The sequence below is a fragment of the Suricata suricatta genome, chromosome 13 (assembly GCF_006229205.1).
Source record: "Suricata suricatta isolate VVHF042 chromosome 13, meerkat_22Aug2017_6uvM2_HiC, whole genome shotgun sequence".
NCBI classification, from domain to species: domain Eukaryota; kingdom Metazoa; phylum Chordata; class Mammalia; order Carnivora; family Herpestidae; genus Suricata; species Suricata suricatta.
The window spans coordinates 9,164,908-9,184,024 of record NC_043712.1 but is presented as its reverse complement, the minus strand read 5'-3'; the positions used below and the strand labels follow the sequence as shown (position 1 = coordinate 9,184,024).

General features: G+C 39.2%; 1 protein-coding gene across 9 annotated transcripts in view; it reads right to left on the bottom strand.

Moving 5' to 3' along the window:
• Nucleotides 1-19,117, bottom strand: part of MAPKAP1 (MAPK associated protein 1) — a 240,090-nt gene that overhangs the window by 186,009 nt on the left and 34,964 nt on the right. For all 9 annotated transcript variants that reach the window (XM_029919360.1, XM_029919359.1, XM_029919363.1 and 6 more), the window contains one exon: nt 8,956-9,104. In XM_029919360.1, coding sequence (XP_029775220.1) covers nt 8,956-9,104 — 149 coding nt within the window. The remainder of the gene's footprint in view (nt 1-8,955; nt 9,105-19,117) is intronic.

Sequence of the window (19,117 nt, the reverse complement as noted above, 5' to 3'; positions counted from 1 at the left end):
TGTGCCCTCCATGACAAAATCATGGCTGTAAAAGAGTGTAGGAAAGACAGCTGTGGTACTGGAATAAGGAAAAGGTAGTTGAACATCTGCTCTGCCGCATACTAGTGGGGCATCCATGAGCAAATCACTTTCTCTTTCTGAGCTTCAGTGTCCTCACTGGTAAAATGGAGATAACACTCCCTGCATCACAGCTTTGTTATGATCAATTAGAAGAGGAAAGTACCAACATATATGCGGAAGATCAAAAAGTCAAGAGTTCACGTTTTCCCATCTGTAACCCACATTGTCACTGATGTCAATCACATTCCCAATCACAAAACAATGGAACCAAAAGGAATCCAAGAGATCATCCAAGTCAAGTTCCTCATTCATAATAGGCAGAAACCTGGGGCGCCTGGGTGGTTCAGTCAGTTGAGTGTCTGACTCTTGATTTCAACTCAGGCCATGATCTCACGGTTTGTGACATCGAACCTCATGATGGGCCCAGCGCTGACAGCACAGAACCTGCTTGGAATTCCCTCTCTTCCTTTCTGTTTGCCCTTCCCATGCTCTCTCTCTCTCAAAATAAATAAGTAAACACCAAAAAATTAAAATAAATAAATAGATAACAACTGAGGCTTAGAGATGGGAGGTGACTTGTCCCAGACCCCATGGCAGTACCAAGGCTAAAACTCATATTTTCTTTTCTTTTTTAATTTCTTTTTAAACATTTATTTTTGAGAGTCAGAGAGAGACAGAGCATGAGCCAGGGAGGAGCAGAGAGAGGGAGTCACAGAACCTGAAGCAGGCTCCAGGCTCTGAGTTATCAGCACAGAGCCCGACACAAGGCTTACACTCACAAGTCAAAAAACTGACATTTTCTGACCCCACACCTGTGTTCTTTCTTCCACATTGTTTTCTAGTCCTGGAAATCAAGTTTCTATTTTGTGAATATGAATACTAGTAAGAATGAAAGTAAAAATCTTGAAGAATAAGAACACTTAGATTCTATGCCCAGCTGAGTGACCCTAAGCTATCATTTGATTTCTCTTATCTATTTCTTTTCAAGACAGTAACATCAGGGCCTAATACTTTGAGGGACAAGGAAATCGCTCTACTGCAAATTATACAGAGTAAGGTAAGCGGAGGCTCTGCGCAAAATCCCACCATGCCTAGCCTCACCACACCAACAAGGATGATCTCCTAGGCTTTCTTTCCCTGGGAGCCTCAGTGCTTGATATACATTCCAACCAGATTTCATCTGCTAATCTGGTATTTCTTTAGCTAGGAAGAAGATAGTGCTACAACAGTAATCTTGTTACAACAAAAATATGCCCATGTTTTACCTTTTAGTCCTCTAACCTCCAAGAATTACAATCAATATATTTTCTTAAATGACACCTGACATCTGCCTCATCTAAAATCACTCTCTCATTTTCTCCTCTTAACAGCCTGGTGAGCTGGGTTGGGATCTGAGAGTACAGCCCATTTCAGAGAAGAGGTGACCAATCTCCACAGTAATTCCTCAGCCAAAGGAGTTCCAAAGCTGGCTGTGAAATGGGAACAAAGAGGCTTCTGGCTCCCAGTCCACTCCCATCTCAGAGACCTCTCCCTCAGATGCCCCAAATACAAACCAAACAAGCAGGCTATGCTGCACACCCATCCCCCACAAAAAGAACATGTAATATCTTCAAGGACGTGGTAATAAGCTGTGATCTGCAGTCACCAGGCCCAAACCAGCTCACAAAGGTAACGTCTGTCTCATCCTCAGCTCTCTTGCAATGCATCCTGATTCAGGGAAGGAATCATCTTCCATTCAGTTCCACAACCACAACTCGATCAAGGTATTGCCCTCGAAACCTTCTTCTCCCCTATTCCTTGACATGTAATCCATCATCAAGTCTTAGCACTTTTATTTCTATCTCTGGAATTCAAGTACTCCTTCTATATCACCATAAGGAAGCCCGAGTTACCATCTCTCCTAATCGGACCACTGCAAAAAGTCTCCTGATTGTCTCTCTGGCCTCAAAACCCCTTCTCAGGTTGTACTCCCTTCACCACAGTCCAGTGATCTTGTCGAAACACAAATTTGATTACCTTACGTCTTCATTTAGACTTGTCGGAGGCTTTCCAATATTCTTAAAGAGGACACTTCCACCCGCCACACACAGCCTGGCCTCTGCAGCTTTACCTTGTACCAAACTCTACCTCACCCTAGGTCCCCGGTCACACAGCCTTCTTTCAGCTCCTCAAAACTGCCCAGCTACCCCCCTGCCTCAGAGCCTCTATTTGTCCTTTCTCCTCCCCCTTCACCAAGTTAGCTCCTACTCATCCTTCAGCTCTCAGATGAAGAGTCACCTTCACAGGGACACCATCCCTGACCCCTTAGACTAGGTCAGTTGCCCCCATGATAATGCTCTGAAGGCCCCAACTACCTCTCTTGGAACTTAGTACTTAATTAGCTGTGGTTATTCTATGATGACAATTTTGCATTCAGTTGGGTGAATATTTACATAACATCTATCTTCCTGCCAAGAGAAGAAGTTCCATGAGGTCAGAAACCAAGGATGTTTTTGCTCACCACTGTACCCAGATTTTACTTAACAGTGTCTGGTACGTAGCAGGCCCTCACTACACACGGAGCAAATGAACGGCAATGTGGTAAAATGAAAGGAAACTAGTAAGTCTCTCAGCACTGGCCGTGTACCAGGCACTTTGCTGTGTAGGCATTTCCTATTTTCATTAAATCCTTGTGACAACATTTAAAGACACCATTAACTTCATTTATTCATACGAAAACAGGCTCAAAGAGGCAAAGTGATTTGCCTAATATCACACAGCAAGTAAATGGCAAAATTGGGTTTCTAATCCAAGCCTGAAAAATATTTTTTCTACTGCAAAATTCTGCTTTCCTTTGTTAACCCTTGGTTAACCAATGGTCAATCCTACCTCTGACAGGAACTTATAGAAGATTGGTCCACAACCAGAGGAAGCCACTACAGACTGGCAGAAACAAGGCCTACACAGACAGCTCAAAATGGAATCAGCCAGTTTTAAGAACTCAGTCTCCAGAATTTAACCTGAGTGGAATGTTGAAAACATGGTCTTTCACTGTAAGATTCCTATTTAATTCATTTTGAATACAATCCAGACAGATATCCCAATATCTCTCCTTGGGATTTCCTGTATAATGTCAAGCAAAAGGAAGAGAAGTACATTAATACAATGGTAAGAGGAAAATAATCTTATTAAGAGATATTTTTAAATTAATGAATTTGGTCTTTCTATTAGGAGAAAGAGGTGGTGTAAAGAAGTAGTGAGCAGCCAATATCTTCCTTTAGAAATAGAACAGACTAATAAAAACTGGTCTGTGAAAAAGAAGACTAACAAAATGCAGTCACAGAGATAAGATGCCAAGAGAATAACCACTAAAATGATGTTGGGACTTACTCTCCTTTATTAAAAAGATTTTATAAGATGAAGCCAATCAATGGAAGAGCTAAGTAACTCCTAACTCAAAACACACTGCCATCTTAGATTTGCCTCTCATTGGACACCAAGCAAGTGAACCCCAGAAGCACTTTCATTGAAATGGTGGGGGCTGGCCAACTTGAAGGGTGGAAAAGAAAGAATGAAACTCAAACCCAGAAGGCTCTTAAGCTCAAGGCCACACCTTAGCTCAGGCAGCAATAAACAAAGCTGCTGTCTAGAAACATAATCGGCAATAAAGTCCAGATTATAATTTTTTGGAAAGAGACCCTGAACTAAAGTAGCTTCACATATTAGAGGAGACCATTTCCATTATAATAGCAAATATTCCAAGTTCAGATGTTCCTCTCAAGGCAATTTTTTTAAAAACATAATTTCAATTCGCTGACCTTTTCTGAGTTTGCCACATTTCTCAGTGACTTCATAATTTTCTGCAAAGTTTTAAGTGACTTTCTTTGAAGAGAGCTATTTAATGCCAATGATTGTAGAAAACATTTGTTCATAATTATCCAGACATAGACTGGAACAATGCTGAAACAAGAGCAGCATGCAAAAATGTATTTAAGGACTATCATCCCAAAATGCTGCTAAAAGCTATTAACCAGTATGTGTTAATTGCCACAGCATTCATATTAATTTTCACTTCAGGCTCGACATTGTAGAATATTTCCCCTGGTACATTTTAAACAAAGTTTAATTTAAGGAACTGCTTCTATCAACACTTATGAAAATTAACAGCCAAGCAATTAGCACTCATGAATTATCCCTTCCCCCATGCTCTCTGCAGCTTCGGTTAAAACAATTTCTAACAGAGAAATGGTTACTTTCTAATAAGTTAACACAATCAAAGTCACAGTTGTCTAAATGAACAAGAACTGGTTCTGCTTTTTTAAGGACTTGTTGAGGTAAACATTCTCCTTATAGTTAGAGTAGAATTCAGCTAAGTCAAATAAATATTTAACATTTTAGTAAAACTACCAAGCAATTACTAATCTAGAACTACCTTCTCACATGATGCTTTTAAAACAAAAGTTACTACCCACCCCCCCAAAGTAAGTAACTACTTGTCTTAATCTCCTATTTAGAGTTAAAGGCCAAAACCTCAAAACTTCACTGGACTCCCTGAATTTCAGACAGTCCACCTTCAACCAGTCTGCTGCACATCTTGTTTAGTGATGCTATTTCTAAACTCCTGGTTTTATGAACATTTCCTCTCAATTCTGTGAATAATCTAATGAAATACACAAAAGAGACAGCGTCACTGGCCCTCCTCCTTTATATAGAGAGAGGAGCAAAAGTGGGGTATTCGTTGAGTCCTTCCTACCATGTATTACATGTCCTGGCAAACAGACCTTATCTCAATTGATCCTCACACATTATCATCACCTCAACTCACACAGGAGGACTGGAGCTTCGTGAGGTTAAGAAACTAGCCTGAGGTCGCATCATAAGTGGTGGAGTCAGAATTCAACTCAGGTCTTACTACAAAATAGGTCTACTGACACAGTAAATTACACTGCTTCTTCTTGTGCTCAGTGCCCTATCCTGGTATTACCTTTTTAAAAAATATATATTTTTTATATTTGACATTTATTTATTTTTTGAGAGACAAGAGAGAGAAGAGCATGAGTGGGGAAGGGGCAGAGAGAGAGAGGAAATCACAGAATCGGAGGCAGGCTCCAGGCACAGAACGTGACAGGGGGCCCGAACTCACAACCCGTGAAATCATGACCTGAGTCGAAGTCGGAGGCATAGCCGACTGAGCCGCCCAGGCGCCCCTGTCCTCGTATTAGCTTATGTGATGGCTGCATCAGCCTTGTGAGGGAGGAACTCTCATTTCTTTTACTGGTAAAGAAACTGAGGTTTGGAGAGATGGAAAACCTGAGCAAGAGGTCACAACTAATAACCGGTACCATTTCTTTGTTAGTAACTATAATGACAAGAAATGAGTACCTAAAATTCTAATGGTTTACTAATGATGATAATATTTGCAAACACAGTTTAACCACAGTAGTGTTGATGTACTAGCAAAAGTTCCTCAAGTGAGTGGTAAGGCATGGACTGGAAAGGGCTAGATACTTGCAAAAGCACGGCCTCCTCTGAAACAGGTAGAAAGACAGGGCGGAAGCCCACACATTCAGGGATCTTAAGTCAGGGCTGAGGGTTTACTGCCCATCAGTTGAGTCCACTCCTTCATCACCCCTAAGCAACTCCTTGTCACGCCAAAAAGACCCCACATACAGTGAAATCAGGACTGGCACAAGAAGTTTCCTGATGGTCTCAATCTCTAGAACACAGATTTTGTGCTGTAAATAGGGCTATTTGAAGTCCTGTTTTCAACAAGCCCAAAAAATTCAGGCCAAGGGCTGAGCCTGGTTTTGCCTTGTCTAAGCCTTCCCTCAAATCACTTACAGTCTATTTTGGGCTTTTTACAAACAACCATAAACAGAGCTACTCATAATCAATGAATCTAAAACAGGTCACAGCATCACCAATTTACCAAAGAGATAATATAAACATAATTAACCTGATCCAAAAAATTGTCAAAATTACAACAAAGCACAGCCTTTCCCTCTCACCTGTATGCCTCCAGGAAATTATTAATCAACCATAATTTTTAAAAATGAAATTACGAAACTGCTACAAGAACCAAAAATTATTTGAAAGTATTCACATCAATTTAGCACAAAAACGAAGAGATGCTTACCCTTAGAATCACTAAAACCAACAACAATCCAGTTTGCACAAACCGTTAAAGACACTAGACTTGCTACCTTAACTACAATGTAACTGTAAACCTATACCAAAAACAAAATCCTTTTTTCAAATCTAATGCTAGTTTAATCTTAAGGAGGATTTCACAGCAGTTAGTCTCTTGAGGAAATACATAATTAAGTAGTTTTTTAGCATATTTAATTAGACCCCAAACTCTTCCCTGTCCCCTTCTCTCCCCAATTATGTACCATTTGCCCAAGAGACCTAAGCAACTCAGTTAATTATGTAAATAAGGCAAGCGTTATTCCCAAGAAAAGCATTGTGAATATTTGTACAGGAAAAAACTGTACATATTTTAGTGGCTTTAACAAACCTTTGTGGGGAAAGAAAGGGACTACCAAAGTACATGAAAAATCCTTATATTTGAGGCAAAAAGCATGGAGTTCAATGACAAGATGGATAATCATTAAAACAGGATACTCATTTCACTTCTTAAATATGAGCTGAATAAAAATAAAATAATTTTAAGTTACAACAGTAACAAAAATTTAGTGCTGAACGTCAAATGATTTATGGGAAGAATCAATCTGGAAATTATTAAAGTCGACTCTCACAGAAAAGGCTTTATTATCAAGGGGTTGACATGATCTTAACTCTAGAGGCAGCCATGGTGCTGTTATAACTACTACAATCCCATTATTATGCAATCACAAAATGCTAATTTGATCATTTTGAGGTGTTATTTGAATAGTCATTTTAATTTCTAGGTTACAAAAAGGCTTGACTCAAGTATAATTCTCTATTAATCATTGAGATGTCATTGAATATCATATTGATGCATTTCACAAAGATAAAGAAAGACTAATTTAATATGTACAGTACAATATCCTTCAAATATTAGCCACTTTCATTACGTATCTGCCAAACGCATCAATATTAAATAACAGATGAGAACAAGGGTTTAATTGTATTTTAGCAATTGTAATATGTAGGATAATAATAAAATAGCATAGCATCACAAGACACTTATCGATATATAAATCTTTCTTAATCAAAGTGTAATGGTGACTGCCCCATGCATGCAGCCTTTGCTGATTACAAATAGATCTGATATGATAAAAGCACTGAGAGCCTTAAGTGTAAATACATCTAGCAAAAATAATTCCTTTGTGACTGAGAAGTGGCCTCTTCACATTTTTTAAAAAATTTCTCCCAGCACTTTAAAAGTTAGATATATACCAAGAACACTTCACAACTTTTGGTCAAATCCAAAGCTAAGTAATTTATAATAAAATCTCAAGTATAATGAGAATTCTAGGACATAATATTTTAAAAGATCTGTGCTATTTTGTTGGCATAAAGTATTACGACATAGTAATTATTCAAGTAATTATGCCCTCAAACAATGAGATGGGATCAGGCAATGGAAGCAAATAAATTCCAGCCATATAACCTAATTCCTAGTAATAACTTCTCACATATCTAAGTGAATCAATGGTAGTTTAAAAAAAAAAAAAAACCCTCTACAGTCCAACTCTCTGTTTTCCGGAGGCTGACATTCCTGTCCCCTAGGGGGGCCCTTCCTTCTCTTTGCTACATTCGACAAGAAGAAACAGGAGCTGAGGCAGGGGCAGGCTAAAGAGAAGCTTTACATCAATACAATCTAATTTACTCAAGGTACTTTCAGAGGTTTTTTTGAAGGCAACTCCTGAGCATATTAGTATCTTTATGTAACTTACACATTTTATTTCTAGTTCTTGCTCTCCTTTCCCACCAACTTCAAGAACCTCACTTGCCCATGGCCATATGTGCTTACTTTTAAAACTATGGAAACATGCTGAACTGACTGAGGAGAAAGTGTTTTGAAGAGAAAACATCTCTTGTTCAAAGATGACAACTGACCACACCAGCACCTAAACAGAAATTGAAGATGAAAAATGCAAACATAAGCAAAGAGCTGTATGTTTATTAGTTGCAATGGTGTTAAAATAAGACAAATTGTATACAACTCCTCCAGGCAATAAGCTATCACTCAGCACCTCCACACCACTGTCAGACAGCAAATATAATGGCAATAAATATAAAAATCAACTGCTACTGTCGCCTGAAAGAGCCCAGCTCAGCTCAGCGCAGTGCGGCGACACAGAAAGGCAGGGAATGTGGGGAGAGAAGGTGCTGCACATGGAACTATACTCCGCCTACAATAGTGGCCATTTTTCTAAAAGGAAAAAAGACATGCTTTAATTTTACAACTACAAATTGTTAGAACAAACAGAAAAAACTAAAGTCACCCTGAAGAGTGAGTGTCAAACAAGATTCCCTACAATGAAATACAGACATGCAAACAATGGCCTAGAATCCTGAAATGAAGCTCGAAGCTCAACAATTTCTGCAGTTATAATGAAGAGTCAGACCAAAACAATGCAAACTGCCTCCCAGAACCACTTTCAAAGCATTCCCAGCACAATCAGGCCTTGATGAATCACGACCCCACGAACCCAAACCCTCAAGTAGGCTCTCGGAAGATAAAACAGGAAAAAAAACAAGCATACAAATATCTCAAGACTATTTTTGTTTCAATCCCCCAAACATACTGCTGTGGAAACAGTATGAAGCCCAAATTCAGACCTTTTCACATCTTTAGTTTTAGAAAATGTGATGTTCTATAATTACTTGGAGTCATTTTTGAAACCTAAATTTAATAATACCAACAAAAACAATTCTACTCAATTGAGGTTTTACCTAAGGGGATAAAGTTTCATCTGTACTTACCTTGCCATCAAATTTGGAATACTCATTAAAGGGGTTATTCAGCTGCAGAGGGCACTGCTCCAGTCGTACAGATAATATTGACTGCTTTCCAGAACTTGGAGGTTTCTCTTTGAGGGACTTTTTTTCAAACAGTGACTTTAACTCCTGGGCTGTGATAGAAGAGGAAGATAAAAACACCTTTGTGATTACACACAGAGAGACAGCCTGTCTACCGTCCCCAGCAAGTCGTCCTTGGAATCTTAAGGAGGGAGTGTCTGGGGCATATACAGGTCTGATCTGTGCAAAAAGCCTCACATATACTTGGATGCTTGCACACTCGAAAGGCAGACCCCTGAGAACCAGTCAGGTTTTAGAAGAGCTAGGGTTTAAGGAGTGGGGCAGAGTCAAACCAACAGAGCAGCCATTCTGTAAGAAGGGCATTCACAGGTAAAGGACCTGAGCATCGGCCTGGCTTTGCCACTCAGAGATACGTGACAGACAGCTCACTGAAGCCTTCCGGGCTCGCTGAACTGGATAATCTTGGAAATCTCTCCTTGCTCTAATACTGTGGGATTTTGGAATTCCAGTTCTTTAGGGTGAAGGTCTACATCTTAATCCTCTCATACTCTCCAATGACACCTAGCACAAAATCCAGAAGACAAAGATGAGGAGGAAAAGGAAAAAGAATTTTTATAGTAATAGCAGCTAACATTTACTGAGCAAGCCAATGTATCTCAATTACTCCTCCTAACAAGCCTATGAAGTGAATACTAGCATTATCTTAATTTTGTCAGTGTGGAAACTGAAGCTTAGAATACTTTGATTAGCCTTAGGCCAACACAGCTAGGAAGTAGCAGAGCTAAGATTTGTACTCAGCCAAGGCGCTTAGCCATTAGACTAATGAACAAAGTTGACCCTCAATAAATTTTGTTGCATGAATCAATGAATAAAATAATGATTGAAGGAATTCAGATTAAATTATTATTAAATCAGAATCTTTAGCTCTTACTCATTAGTGAATCAAGACAAGTTAGTTCCATATATTCTCACAGATCATTTAAGTGTCCATATTATTCTGAATATCACTTAAGGTGGTAGCTATGTAAGTACATGAAGGTTTATTATACTTTCCATTCTGTGAGTATCAGAAAATTCCCATAGCTACATTTAAAAATAAATCAATCTTCAATCTTAAAATCTGCAATGAGGGGCACTCTGGGAGGCTCAACTGGTTAAGTGTCTGACTTTTTTTTTTTTAATTAAAAAAAAATGCTTATTTTTGAGACAGAGAAGGGAAGAGAGAGGGAGACAGGATCTGAAGCGGGCTCTGTGCTGACAGCAGATAGCCTGATGCGGGGCTCAAACTCATGAACTGTGAGATAAGCCAAAGTTGGACACTTAGCTGACCGAGCCACCCAGGACTCCAAGCATCTGACTCTTGACTTTGGCTCAAGTCATGAGCTCACAGTCATGAGATCAAGCCCCATGCAGGTTCCATACTTGCTTAAGATTCTCTCTCTCTTCCTCTGTCTCTCTCTTAAAAAAAAAAATCTGCAATGAATAGGTTCAACTCCATTCCATTCTTGAACAAAGCCAAACTGAACTTAGATCAAACAGAACTCAAAAATAGTGACATAGAACTTTTTAAAAATGTAACAAAAACCATCTTTTCAACAAACTAGTGAGACAAATTTATCAAATGAGCCCCTATAAATTTAAGTGGCAAACCAAGAGAAAAGGATTTAATTCTTTTTTTAAAATGTGGCACCTATTTGGGGTATCTGGGTGGCCCAGTCAGTTAAGCATCTAACTTCAGCTCAGGTCATGATCTTGTAAGAACATGAGTCTGAACCAAACAGACGCCATGACAGGCTTTTTAAGTTTCCCCTCTAAACTAGGTCTAAAGGTCAGTCTCTCCAGAACTATTAGGCGGTTACACATTGCCCAAGGCAAGAGAGACCACCCTTGTAATACCCTTAACATTCCTAAGGGCAGGCCTAAGGCTAGTTACACCCTACTGAGGGTCCTGGATCTACTTTGTGATTGGTTAACACTCTAAATATTGTAATTGGATAAACCTGCTGTCAATAATATTGTGTAATAATAATTGGATCACTGTACCTATGTCACAATTTCCTGTAACTCCCCCTTCCCAAACTCATAAAAGTCCTACCCCACCTTTGTTCAGGGCTCGCTCTCAGCATGGATCCACCATGCCAGTAAAGTCTGTGAGCCTGAGTTTAGGCCCCGGTGAGCCTAAACCTGTAATAAAGCCCTTTGCTTTTGCATGTGTGCTTCGGCCTCCCTGGCGGTCTCTGGTTTTTTGGGGACGATATTAAAATCTGGGCATAACAATCTTACTGTTCGAGTTCAAGCCCCACGTCAGGCTCTATGCTGACAGCTCAGAGCCCGGAGCTGCTTCAGATTCTGTGTCTCCCTCTCTCTGTTCCACCCTCACTCATGCTCTGTCTCTCAAAAATAAATAAACAGTAAAAAAAAATTTTTTTTCTTTAAATGTGGCACCTATTTAATTTCAGAATTTGAATATATAAGTTCAAATAATCAATAGATATTAAGTGCACATTTAAAAGAGTCTTAGACTACTAGATTAAACTGGTATTTTAAATATTACAAGTACTATTGTGCATGTAATCTACTGACAATTTTATTGCTACACTTTGGAAAGGAATAACCCTTTATTAAATATCTGCTATGGACGAGGAGCAATTCTAGGTGTTTTCTCAACTTGTCCTCACAACCATCTTAAGAGCTGGGTTACAACCAGCCCCATGAACAAACTGAGTATAGCAAACGTAAGTAACTTATCAAAGTTACACAACTATTATCAGTAAGGAAGAATGTCAAGCAATGATATATAACTCCTCCATTCTCAAATTCTAATTCACACTTAGACTTCTCTCAACTTCTGACATTTTCTCCCTCCCTCCCTCCTTCCCTTTATCATGGAGAAAGAGAAAACCAAAAGCGAACTTCCGCCAGTTCTCACCTACACCTAGGCCTGCCTTCCCTCTCTTACAGTGAATCAACTGCCCAGGCCCCTGCCTCAGGCCAGCTCCTCCTCTGTGCACTGCGGGCGCTGACTTCTTGCTGGCTCAAGGGCGTCACTCGAGCAATTTCTCATCAGCACACAAAGATACTGAAATACTGCTCGTTAAAAAAAAACAAAAACAAAAAAAACCCCTTGTCCTCTGATCCTGTACTCCCAGTTACTACACCACTTTTCTGCTCCTCAAGATTCTCTGTTCTTACTGTCTGGTTCCTCCCCTCGCTTTCCCGCAAACCAACTCCAATCAAGCACGAGGGCTCCCCACACTCCTCAAAAGCAGTTTGCAAAGTCACCAATGGTCCCCTTACTGCTAAATCTACTGGTCAATTTTGAATCCTCATCTTTCAAGACTTCGTGACAGCATTTGAAACAGTTCATTACTCCTTTTTGAACCAGTTTTTTCACTTGGTTTCCACAACTCCATTTTATGTGGTTCTCATTCTATCCTCCAGGTCACTCTTTCCTAGTTTTCTTGCCAATTCCTCATATTCCCCTCAAATTGCTGGCATTCCCAAGTCAAGCTATTTGGACCTTTTACTGCTCTATCTACATTCACACCCTTGGTGATTTTCAGCCAGTCTTTTATTTTAAATACTATCAACAAGAAAAGAAACTAGATTGTGGTAATATAAATCAGAACAACTGCCTATGGGGGGCAGCCCAACTAGAAAGAGGCACGAGGGAATTTTCTGGGGTACACAAATACTCTATACTTGATTGGGATGCTAGTTATACAGGTCTATATGCCTGTCATAAGTCACTGAACTGTGCACTTAATATCTGTACATTTAAGTATATAGAAGTGTAAGGATGCAGGTCTGAATCAAACTGACTCCACGACAGGCTTCAAGTTTCCCCTCTGACCTTGGAGGCCTAGGTGTCTGGTTTCTCAGAATCATTAGACAATAGAAGGGCACACATTGCCCAAGGCAGGAGGGACTACCCTTGTAACACCCAATCAGGAAAGGCCAGCTAACACCCTTAACATTTCTAAGGGCAGGCCTAGAGATAGAAGCTATAGATTATCACTTATTGCTTAAAGCTAGTTACACCCTACATGAGGGTCCCTGGTCCTGGGTGCACTCTTGTAATTGGTTAAAACTCTAAATGTTGTGATTAGGTTCCGCCAAAATTAACGAACACTCGGGACAATGTGTATGGTTAAAGTTCCTGCCAATGCTGTTATGCGATAATGAGTGGATCCCTGTACCTGTGTCACCATTTCCTGTAACTCCCCCTTCCCAAGCCCATAAAGGCCCTGCCCGCCCCTTTGTTCGGGGCTCTCAGCACGGATCCACTGCGCTGGTAAAGTCTGTGAGGCCAAGTTTAGGCCCCGGAGAGCCTAAGCCCATAATAAAGCCCTTCGCTTTTGCATGTGTGACTCGGTCTCCCTGGCGGTCTCTGGTTTTTGGGGACGATATTGAAATCTGGGCATAACAGAAACATACCTCAATAAAGAAATAAAAGGGAAGGGGCACCTGGGTGGCTTAATCAGTTAAGCATCTCACTTTAGCTCAGATGATCATACCACAGTTTGTGAGTTCGAGCCCTGGGTCAAGCTCTCTGCTCTCATCTACAGTCTGGAGCCTGCATCAGATTCTGTGTCTCCCTCTCTCTTTGCCCCTTTCCTACTTTTGCTTTGTCTCTTTTCCTCTCTCAAAACTAAACATTTAAAAAATTTTTTTTAATTTAAAAAAGTAATAAGGAAAATCTAAATAAATATCATCTACATGCTAATAACTCCCAAATGATTATTCCTAGACCTAAACATTCCCTGAAATTACAGACTCACATACTCAGCTTTCTATACAACACCTCCACTTGAATATCCAATAGGTGTTTCAAACCTTCTATGTCCATAACTGAACTCTAGATCTTTCCCCCAAATCTGCCCCTCCCACAGGCTTCTCCTTCTCAGTTAATTGCAACTCAATAGCGTTAGGCCAAAAACAACTCCATTCTTTTCTTTCTCTCACATCTAATATCCTATCCATCAACAGAAATTTCAGAATATATCCAGAACCATCTCCAAAGCTATCAACGATGGATTATTACCACTACCTTCAAAGTTTCTGCCCTTGCCTCCTCTAGGCCCACTCCTGCCAGTCTCTTCCCAACACAGCAGCCAATAGGTGTCTTTTAAAATGTAAGTTACAGGGACGCTTGGGGGGCTCAGTCGGTTAAGCCTCTGGCTTCGGCTCAGGTCATGATCTCACGGTTCATGGGTTCGAGCCCCGCGCTGGCTCTGTGCTGACAACTAGCTCAGAGTCTGGAACCTGTCTTCCCATTCTGTGCCTCCCTCTCTCTCTCTGACCCTCCCCTGCTCACACTATTTCTCTCTCTCTCTCAAAAATAAATAAAACATTAAAAAAGATTAAAAAAATAACAAAATGTAGGTCATAAACATCACAGTAAGAAGAAAACAAATCAATTTCACCACACAAAATAAAAACATTTTTGTATGGTAAAAAAATTAGCAAAGTAAAAAGAAAACTGATAAACTAGAAAAAAAAATAAAGGTTAATATTCCTAATATATAAAGATTCTAAAAGTAGGGAAGACAGTGGCCAAAAATTCTATGGAAAAATGGATAAGAAATATGAAATGTCCACAGAAAAGGATATTCAAATGGTTCTTAACAAATGGAAAGATGCTCAACTACATTTATAATAAGGGATATGCTGAGATAGACATCTATCAAATTGGCAAAAATCTAAAAGTTTACAGCTATGAGAAAATAACATTGTGTACCTTATTAGAGGAATGCAAAATAGCAAAACACCTATGGAAGGGAATACGGCAATATCAAGGGAGATCAAATACTTATCCTCTGACCCAACCTTACCACTACCAGGATTTTCAGATACTCTGGGAGAAAGAAACAAAACACAATGCAATACACAGGCCTACTCACTGCAGGGTCATTTTCAGCACCAAAGGCCTGAAAACACCACATCCTTCAACAGGAGATTGGTCGGCTAAACCAGGGCACCTCCATATCATGGCCTATTACGAAGTTACAAAATGGAAAAGTATTGCATAAAATGGTGTGCACAGAATGCTATTTCTAACCTAAAAAGAGGGGTATATGAATATAAATATGCTTCCATATAGATTTAAGTGGACAGAAAAACCAAAACCTTTTTTAAAAGGACTATAAGAAGAGTAGAAGAGACAGGAATTGAAGCTAGATTTCTCTGGTTTTACCTTGTTTTATGCACTCAACTTCAGAACCATGTACATGTTTTATATAGTTCTTTAAAAAATCAGGAGTGCAATTTCTAAAAATAAGAGCAAAAGCAAATGAACGAACCTAAGTGCAATATTGAATTGGCATTTTAACTACAAAGAGAGGAATTATTTTAAGAAACTTTATCACACAGCAATTTGTACATTCCCTACTGGAACATATCAAAAGGGGGAAAATATATATACATACACACACACACACACACACACACACACACACACACATATACACACACACATCTTCAACTGTTTTTAGTAATCATAGTGTTCGTAATGATGATAATATCTCCATTCTGGAACCAAAACTTTCAGCATAAGAAAAAGATACATAAACATAAAATCAAAAAAGTTAAGCAAATACTCTATAATCCTGAATTCTTACAGAAATTGTCAACACTAACTCACAATGTACTTCTTCCTAAAATTTTTATTTTCTTCTGAGCTCTAGCCCCTGAAATGCCTACAAGGAAAAAAATCCAATCCAGTGAGCACCTCTAGAGTTCAAGTTCTGGTCTCTCAATGCCATTTACCCCTAAAAAATAACCAAGACGCTCTAAACAAATGGCTAATTCCAGATATGGAGTAGGAAACATGTTAACAATCAAGCACTTATACTGTCTTCTTATAGGGACTGTATTTGAGAATAACCAAATAATAGATTAGGAAAAGTTGTTCTTTATGTGAAGACCAAAAAAATTAGAAATCACTATTTTGCAACTCCTAATGAAATAATTCATCTAGGTAACGCCCATCAATGACCACTAAAACCATCAGAAAAAAGCTGATGGGAGGGATGAATGATACCTAATAATACTAATTAATAATGGATGAATGACACCTAATTTTACCATCAATCTGAACATCACAAAATAGACAAGAAAACATTCTACATTTACTGATATGATGCAATATGAAGTACAGATCAGCATGTACAAAACATTCTTAACAAAAAGCAAACATCAATGTGAACAAGTTTCTAGATCCAATAACCTGTTTATAGGAAATAGAGGGCAGAGGAACCTATTAAATGAGACCAAAGAGATACAATTAGGAAGATCTAGAATGTAGGAAATTCTACAGGGCAAATGACCCAGTTTCTTAAATAAATCACAAGGAGAAAAAAAAAAATAAAGAAGAACCTACAGATTAAAAAGGAAATCGAACATATCAATCAAATGTATGGACCGCATATCTAGACCTACAGGAACAAACTGGCAAAAGACAAAGAAACATTTGAGACAATGAGGGAAATGTTTGTTATTAAAGAATTCCTGTGAATTTTTTGGAGAGTAGTAGTACTGTAGTTTTCTTCTGTGTTAGAAACATAACAAGTGTTTAGGTACGAAATTATGATAGCTGAAGACTGATTACAAACAAACTGGGGCGCCTAGGTGGCTGAGGGTCTGACACTCCGTTTCGGCTCAGGTCGTGATCACAAGGTCGTGGAAGCAACATGTACACTGTGCTAAGGGTGGAGCCTGCTTAAGATTCTCTCACTCTCTCTCAAAAAACAAATAAATAATAATAATCTGAGAGAGGAGGGGAGGTAAATGTATAAAAGCAAGATTGGCCGTACGTTAAAGCCGGGTGGTGAGTGTACAGGGGTTCATTATACCATCTAGTCTACTCAGATTAAATCACTGTACCCAGAGTAAACATTAAGTTCTGCACAAGATCCTCCACGATCTGCTCTCTCACTACTTCTCTGAGCCCAATCTTCCCCCTTCCTACTCTACTACAGTCCATAAGCGTCCTTCCTTGCTATTCTCTGACTACATCAGGCACACTTCTGTTGCAGGACCTCTGCACTTGCTCTCCCTCATCTTAGGACACCCATTTTCCAATATCTGCCTGACTCATTCCTTCAGAACTCTGCTCAAGCACCACCTTCCCAAGAGGCTTTCCCTGATCATCCTATATAAAACAGCAAAATCCCCTACCTGGCATTCCTTATCCTCCTTACCTGGCTGTATTTTTCACTATGCCACTTACCCCATTCTGACAATACTAGGTTTGTTTCCTGTCTACCTCCCCCACAAGATCCATGAGGCAGGAACTTTGTCTTATTTACTGCTATACATTCTAAATCTACAAGTGCCTAGCTGTCTTCGCATACTGAAGGATCAAAAGAAATACTTGTTAAATGATTCACTGTGGGCCAGAGAAGTAGAAAAAGTAGCTGTGGGGATAGGGAGGCAGAGGAGAGGAAGAAGTCGAAGTGAGACAGGGGTTGGTAATGAGAGCCTTTCCTCCCGCTTCCAAGCCGCTCATACGGCACAACTGTACCTCCTGAGTTGCTCTACTACAAGCTGCTTTCCAACACCCCCTCTCTTCATCATTTGCAGCTGAAGAGTTCTAACCTCTATAAACAGTTGGACGTCCCCAACAAGCAGAGAACTGAAAAAACAATAGCCTAGAAATGTAATTATCATCAGTCTTATGAGAAAGCACATACTACAGCCTTCAGGAAGATGGGAATGCATATCAGAATTTCTAAGGATTCCGTGTGTGGCTGGATACAGAACAGATATATGAAAACAATAGATTTCTTCACAGGAGCAATAAAAAAGTTATGGGGAAGAGGATGCTAATTACAAGGGCAGTACAAAATACAAAACGTCTGAAAATAACCTTAATACATGTAAAAGTGCAGGAACAACACGGAGACAAGACAAAATGTTGCATTTACGTACTAGTATATACAAAAAAATACAAAAAAGATCTTAACATGTATGTTTAGAATACTTAAAATATATATACTTATATATAAACAGAATCTAGAATAAGTACATTAAAATGTTAACTGCAGTTCCTCGAAATATGAGAATTTTCATAGCTTATCTTCATTTTTATATTTTACTTCAGATTTCCTATAACAACATTTTCTTTTAATACAACTTTCTTGAACACTGGCCATCGCTGACACAGAGGAGGAAAGAAACAAGGGAACACAAAGAATCCTCAACACTCACAACTCCAGGAGCAGCTCCTTTCTGCCAACAGTACTGGAGAGAATAGGAGAGAGCAGAAAGACTACAGTCTTCGGGATCAGACTGGCCAGGAGAAGAATTCTGGCTTTGCCACTGTTTGTAAGTAAGTAACTTGAAAAACTTAGCCTCTGGGCTCCAGTTTTCTCACATATAATACAGAAATATTAATGGCTAAATTGCTGGATTTGCATTAAGATGAAGCAAACTTAGTGGCTGGCCCATTCTATTACAGACCAGTGGTTCCCAGTACTGCTTACTCATAAGAATCACCCAGGGGCCTCTGAAAAATATAGATGAATCCCAATCCCTATCTTCTGAAATCAGGAATTCCACATACATGGCTGGCAATTTATACAGAAGTTATTATAACATGCACTTTGAGATGTATTTCTGCTTTTTACACAGCCGCTGTATCTGGGAACTGTTGTTTTAAGAAACTAATACCAGAAGTTCTGTAAAGAAAACCTCAGGAATAATCATAAATAACTGATATACACTACACTGTTCTTGAGTTACTATTCAACTTTATGTGCCTTTGTCTTCCCAGTAAACTTCAAACTTCTTGAGGACAGGAGTCACAAATTCCTCCAAGTACCCAGCATTGAATTAAGATGCACACAGAAGGTATGAAAGACATGTTTGTTAAATGAGTCCATGAATAAGGGCAACAATACATTTTGTAAATATACCAACACCATTTTAAAACAATAAAATTAAAAATACCGAGGCTAGATTTGACCTTGCTCCGGACAAAGCTATCTTCCAATGACCACCTTCACATTATCCATGCAGTTCTGGCTATAGAAATACTACAAGGATCTTATTCTAAGGTATTCCATTTACCATGTGGTCTCAGGACATATAAAGATATACACGC